Genomic DNA, 6,492 nt, shown 5'->3' with positions numbered 1-6,492 from the left:
CCCAGGCTGGCCAGGCTCCAGGAATGCCGCCGCAGCTCCGGGAGGTAGCGGCGGCCGGCGCCAAAGTCGGGTTTTCCCCACCCAAGGTGTTCCTCCAAACTGCGGAGGCCAGGTGGGGCCAAAAGGTGTATTTTTACCCTGCAAAAAGGCAGTGCCCTGGCTCCGCGCAGCCACTCGCCCATCTCGGCGCTGCGGAGAGCCGCTGCGGACGGCTCGGCTCCGAGCGGCTCGCATCAAGAGAAAAACAAGAWTTTCCAGCCATTTTATCGAAGCGCCCCGCCTGCTGGCTCGGCCGCCCCGTGCAGCCCGGCCGCCTTTCGGGACACGGGTGCCGGGGACGGGACGGGGTGTTTCGCAACGGCGCTTCGGGCCCCGTCGCAGAGCTCTGTGCCAATTTCAGGAAGCTGCAGCTCGTGTCACCCGAGCGTCCCGGAGACGGAGCGGCGCTGCCCCGGGCAGGGGACGGGACGGGGCTCTGCAGACCCCCGGGGAACGGGGGCCCCAGTGCCCCACAGCCAGCCCCACTGCAGCTCTGGGGCCAGAACGTTTTACTGTTGGAAACCCCCAAAATGGGAAACGCACTCCCTGGCCAGCAAGGGATGGAGGCGGGAGGGAGCATTCCCAGGAGCTTGGCCTCATGGAAAACTGTGTTTTGAGTTTTCACAGGGATCCAGGGGGGAAGAGTTTGAAATCTCAGTTTCCCACGGGGTGGAAACTCTTTCTCTGCACAGGAAAAGCTGCACGCAGACCTCGCTAAGCACCACGGGGCTCGTCCTCGTGGGGATTAACGCCTCTCCCTGCCCACGGGTGACTGTGCCCGAGAGACGCTTGGTGTGGACGAGGGAAAAGCAGGGCGAGGACGAGCCCTCTGCACGTCTCCCCCACCCTCCCGCACCCCGGGGGGACGGATGCGGAGGGAAGCGCCGGAGCAGGAAGGACTCGGTGAACTCCAGCAGATGCTTTATTGTCTCACGAGCGGGAGAGATCGAAGCCGACAGGCAGCAGCGGGAGGCCGGGTCCCTCGGAAGCGGGGCCGGTCGGGGTTTCCGGCGCGGGTCGAGCGCTGCCGGGCTCAGTCCGCCTCCGGCCCGCAGCGCTGGCTCCCGTGGGTGATGCGGTGGGCGTCGTCGGTCACCTTGGCCAGGACGATGCAGAACTCCTCGAAGCTCAGCTGGCGGTCCTTGTTGATGTCAGTCTCATGGAAGAGTTTTTTCAGGTAGTCGCGCTGGTTCCTGTTCTGCAAGGGGGGGGAACGGGGACACGTTAGCCGGCCTCCCCCCAGGCCGCGGACCCGCCGGTGGGAGCCAAGCCGGCTGCGCTCTCGCGCGCCCGGGGAAGCGCGTTTGGGAGCCCCTGAACTTTGCAGTTGGCTCCTGAACAGCCCCCCGTGCGGGGATGCTCCCACCCGGGCGCCCTCGGCAGCACGCACGCGCRCCGGCACGGACGCGCTGCTTCGGGGCACGGAGCCGGCCGCGGTCGCCCCGCGGGGACGCGTGCCGCTGCCCCAGCCCCGCACTCACGCAGGCTGCCAGGAAGGTGGGCGCCTGCTCGGTCAGCAGCGTCTGGAAGTCGTTGTAGCTGAGCAGGTCGAGCTCCCCCTCCCTGATGCTGTAGCGGTGGTAGACATCCACGATGCCTTTCAGGGCCATCTCCAGGGTGCAGTTTCCCGGGAATTGCTGGGGCTGGGAAAGGATGCTGGCGGACATGGCCGGGCGCTCGGGATACCTGCGCAGAAACCTCACGGCTGTCGGGTGCGGAGCGAAGCCCCTTCCCCAGGTGGGTGCTCCGGCCCCAGGCACCCGCCGGGGTGGATCCCCTCCCTGCAGCGGCCGCCGAGCCGCTGCCGCGGGGCTGGAGCATTCCCCCGCTTCCCGCCGGCAGCACCCGCGAGCCGTTAGCAGCTCGATGCCAAGTGCATAATGAGCAGTTTGGAAATATCGCTGTTTTATGGCTTCGCTCAGCCGCCTCTAATTTTAGCTTCACCCAAGAAGCGGCTTATTCCTGCTAACCTGGAGGCATTTTACAGGCAAGTTGGACAAACCCGCCGGGCTGCAGTCGTACATCTACAACGTGCCACTGGCAGCAGGGGCGGCTGGAAGTTAAGGGAGCGAAGGCGGCTCGGGACGGGCTCTGCACATTTCCATCTCTCCCGTCCCTTTGGGCTGGAAACCCTCCCGTGCCGGGGACGCGCGCGCAGGGAGCCCCGGGCTGGGTGTCACCGCGCAGGTGGCACCCGCGAAGGGCGCTCGCCTCGCCGGCGGCAGCACCGGCACCTCCACGAGACCCAGCATGGAAACACCACTGTTTTTAACGGCAAAAAGCCTTGTTGAAGCCAAAACCGTCTCCTCCCCCTGGATGGGAAGCGCAGCCCTGAGACAAAAACAGGCACGCCGTGGCCTGATACGCAAAACTGCTTCTCCCTCATCTTCTAGCGAGTGCAAGAGGCTTTGCAAAGTCACTTACCCTGGTCTCAAGGAGAGTTTGCAGAGGACAGGTCAGCTGCAGGGACCCAAGAGCCTGGGCTGCCCTTTTATACACCTCTGAGGCCTCTTTCATCAGCGAGCATGACACACCTGCGGCAAGCAGCAGCTTGAGTTAGCATTTCCCGTACCTGGAAATTACCGGTGGGAGATTACGAACCCCTCCCTGGCTTAGCCCGCTGCACCTAGTTCCTGGTAGCACCCGCCGGGCCGCGGAGCGGCTCCGCTCGCTCGCGCCCGCCGCCCTCTCGGAGGGGCGCGGGCCAGGCACGCCCCGTCGCCCGCGGACCGCGGGAAGCGCTGGACGTGCTTTTGTAACCTCAAAATGAGCAAGTGTGTTTGGACAAGACTTGCTAAACTTTGCAGGTTTTGTAACATTCTCAGAATTTTTGTCCTCTCTGGCCTTGAAGGGCGGCGGACTGCGCTGGGGAGATGCGCGGATGGCTTTATCCTGCTGCTGCTCTTGCAGCACCAGCAACCGTGAAGGCTTATCTGCCTTTCAATCAGTTACTTTCCCCAGGTGATTTTCTAGCACATTGCTTGTGCCACTTGGTTCCCTTTTGCTCTGGAAGCATTGCAGAGGAAACTAGGCTCCAAACAAGAAGAAAACCTGCTGCCGGGGTCCTTGTGGCCATGTTACCCAGCAAGAGTTTTGCAACAGCAAGTCAATGCTGCCGGTCTTGCAGGACATTACTGGAAGCAGAACAGGTATTGAAAGAATGATAAAGACACCGAAGAGATGTAAAAATAACACAATAGGTTTCACAAAGAGGGGTAGGGACAAAGAAAAATGAGAGGGTCACCATTCCTGTTTTGAGGGTGCTTCCACAAGTCCCCAGGGGAGCACGAAAGTCTGTTGCATGAGCTTTGTCCTGGTTTCCCTGACTCATCATCTCCTCTTTTCGTCAGGGACTGTCGGGAATCCAAAATTGCATCCTCATTCCCCAGCTGGGCTTGCAAAGCCGCAGCCGGGGCTCTTTGCCCGACAGCCTCTGCACCAGCACCTTCCCACCGCAGCGTGGGCGGCCGGCTGGCATGTGGGGCCGCGCTCCCCTCCGCCGGCATCTGGGGCCTGTGGCGAGGGGAGCGATGCCCGAATGGCCCCAGCCCTGGGGCCCACCCCCACCCAATGGTGCCGCTGCCCACCGGGAAGGTGCCTCGCGCAGGCAGGATGCCCGTTCCCACGAGGAGGTGGGGGGATCCTGAGGTCTCCCTGTGGGGAGAGAGCTGCTTCCCGGTGGTAAAATGCGGAGAGGCAGGTCACCGGGAGCAAATAACCTTGCATGAGCCCCGCGCTTGCTTTCATGCCGCAGCGTCTCGCAGATTGGGCTCCTGGTTTTGGCCAGCGACAGACCCTCCTGGGCTGCGGCTTTCCCGCTTGGGTGGCTGGCAACCCCCCAGGGGCAGAGAGCCTCCCCTCCGCCTGGGCATCCCGTCCGCCACGGGGCTTGCAAGTGTGTCCCCATCCCCAACAACCTGCACCCGGCCCCCGTGCAAACCCTCCCCATCAGAGCACCGTGGTCCTTGCTCTGCGAGGAGACACGGCAGTGGTGGGACGGGGCACCCTGGCTCTGCGGGGAGCGGGGTCCCCCTCGGCCGCCTTCCCTTCCCTGCATGAAGGGGAAGGCTCCATGGGCTGGGGCGAGGTGCACAGTGCCTTCTCCCCCTCCCCCCGGAGACAGCAGGACACAGATGTGTTTGGTGCTTGGAGAAAGAAATTTTATTTCAATACCGACAGCAGAAGCAAACAACAGAGTGGGAAGAGCACAAGCCCGCGGGCACGGTCACCCCGGGAACTGCTTCAGTGGCCGTGGTCATGGCCATGGACTTGGCCATGGACATGGCCATGGCCAGGCTCATCAGGATGCTGGTGGGACCTCTTATGGGCTTCAATGACTATGAGAGTCAACGTGGTCAGGAACTCGGTGAACTTCAGGCGACCGTCACGGTTGCGGTCAGCTTTGGCAAAGAGCTGGTCGATGTAGACATTGACGTCCAGGCCAGGCTGCAGTAGGAGGAACCCAAAAAAGAGCCAGGCTGAAGCACGGCGGGGCGCGGGATCGCCGCGCAGGCACCCCGCCAGCCCGCACCGGCGCGGGAGGTGGCTGCGCAGCTTGCGCGGTCTCACGAAAGCCCTAGCGATCCGCCGGCCCCGGGACGCCTCTCGGGCTCCGCGTGCACCCAGGAGCCGGCTGCCCCGGCGAGCTCGTGCCCGGCGGTGGCCTGCCGCGCTCGGCTCCTACCGGCTTGGTGTTGGCGAGGAAGGGCTGGGCGTTCTCCGTCAGCAGCGCCCTGAACTCCCCGCTGTCCAGGTAGTCGTCCAGGGGCTTCTTGATGGCGTACTGGTGGTAGATGTTGATGGCGCACTCCAAGGCGAGCTCCAGGTCGGTCTTCATCTTGCTGTGCCTGGGGAGGAGAAGGCAGCAAAGCGCTCGGAGGGGCCGGAGGAGCGGCGGCCCCTGCGCTCTGCGCGTCCCGGGCCGGGAGCAGCGAGCGGCCGGTGCTTGGCGCCAGGGACCTACTTACCCTCGGCGCAGTGCAGCGCGGGGAGGTGTGCGGAGACGGCGGCGCACCGAGAGCTGCCGGCAGGAGCGGTGACTGCGCGGCGCGGGAGACCTGGCTTTTATACTCTCCCTGAGCTACGATCTGTGACACCCTCAAATTTCCCGCAGGGCGATAACGCCGGCGGTTGTGCAAGGCGGCGCGGCACGCAGCACGCCCAGCCGGCAATTTGTAGCCTGGCTCCGGGAAGCGATTTTTCCCGCAACTTAGCGAGGGAGGCACTGCAGGAAGCACGAAACTCGTCAGGGCAAAACAAGGAAACGCAAAGACAGAGACCTGGGGGAGCCGCGCTGGCGGCGGGGCCCATCCTGCTTGGGGAGCTGAGGACGGGCGCGCTTTGCAGGAGCGGGGTTTCCCACCGGGAAGCGTTGTGCACTCCGCGCCTGGCCCGCTGCTGGCCGCCGGGGCGATGGGGCTCGTGCTGCTGGGGCGATGCTCCCAGCCACCGGCCAGCACCGTGCAGCAGCGCTTTCTCCACAGCTCCTCCATGGGGCCAAGCAAGACGGTGCCAATCAGGGCACGTCCGTGTGCCGGCGATCAGCCGGACGCCCATCCGGGGTTCCCAGCACCCGTTGTTGCTGCCTGATGGAAACCGAGGGCACGGGCAGCTGCCTCCCCATTCCCACCATGGGCTCCCGCTGCTGGCCCGGTGCAGCTCCGACAGGCACATGGGCAGCCAGTGTGGGAGGGGGCTCGGCCGGGCTCTTGGAGGAACCTTTCCACCCCCGGCAGTGATTTGCCGTGCAGAGCGACATTGCAGGCACTGTCACCTCTGCCGTGATGCCAGCCCTGTCCTTGCCGTGCAGCCTCGTCCTGGAAGGGGTGGGAAGGAGCCAGCCGGGGGACGTGCCCGCGGTGGCATCTTGGAGCCAGCTCCGGCATCCGCGGGCACTTGGCTGCCAGGCAGGCTGCCAGGGAGGAACCGGGAAGGGACGCAGGTGCAGGGGCTGGGCAGGCGCGAAGGGACGCATGTGCGCTGTCTTCGGATGTGCGAAAGGGGACGTGCGCGCTGCCACACAGGCGTGAACGGACGCGTGTGCCGCCGCTGGTCTTGGTGCTGCCATCTGCCGTCGGATGTGCCAGGCACGTGGGGTGCCTGGGCGTGCCGGGAGCTCCCGGCATGGGCCCTGCTCCAGGCCCAGCCGCAGCGTTCCCAACTCCGGCACCGGCCTTTTGCACCGGTGTGGCCCCGAGGGCAAGGCAGGAGGGCAGCGACCAGGGTGCAGATCCAGATGCATGGGGGCAGCCCTGGGTACCCGTGAAAGCTGCCCCATTTCCACAGTCATTCCAGTCTCCGACATGCAAAAAATCACAGAGCAGGCACAAAAGAGGAACCAGAACTTGAAAGGCAGCTGCGGGGCAGGGAGGGAGGGAGGAGGAGGAGGAGGATCCCCTTCATCCCGGATGCTCTATGCCAGGGTGTCACCAGGGCTTTCCCCGGGGGGGGGGG

The 6,492-nt window shown here is 64.8% G+C and overlaps 2 protein-coding genes across 2 annotated transcripts; both read right to left on the bottom strand.

The window, feature by feature from the left end:
• Window positions 1–1,072: 1,072 nt before the first annotated feature.
• LOC146589953 (protein S100-A7-like) lies at window positions 1,073–2,687 on the bottom strand. The gene is made up of 4 exons (XM_085315401.1): window positions 2,666–2,687; window positions 2,464–2,573; window positions 1,521–1,725; window positions 1,073–1,237 (listed from the first exon to the last, which is right to left on the bottom strand). Exons 3-4 carry the CDS (start codon window positions 1,704–1,706, stop codon window positions 1,073–1,075), a joined length of 351 nt encoding a protein of 116 aa, XP_085171527.1. The 5' UTR covers window positions 1,707–1,725; window positions 2,464–2,573; window positions 2,666–2,687.
• Window positions 2,688–4,281: 1,594 nt separating this feature from the next.
• LOC146589952 (protein S100-A12-like) lies at window positions 4,282–4,876 on the bottom strand. The gene is made up of 2 exons (XM_085315400.1): window positions 4,724–4,876; window positions 4,282–4,485 (listed from the first exon to the last, which is right to left on the bottom strand). The coding sequence occupies exons 1-2, from the start codon at window positions 4,874–4,876 to the stop codon at window positions 4,282–4,284; spliced, it is 357 nt and encodes a 118-aa protein (XP_085171526.1).
• Between the last annotated feature and the right edge of the window lie 1,616 nt (window positions 4,877–6,492).

The sequence above is a fragment of the Rhea americana genome, unplaced genomic scaffold (genome assembly GCF_003343005.1).
Source record: "Rhea americana isolate MKP2758 unplaced genomic scaffold, rheAme1 scaffold_429, whole genome shotgun sequence".
NCBI lineage: Eukaryota > Metazoa > Chordata > Aves > Rheiformes > Rheidae > Rhea > Rhea americana.
The sequence above is the reverse complement of the archived record's forward strand: the minus strand, read 5'-3'. Positions and strand labels throughout refer to the sequence as shown.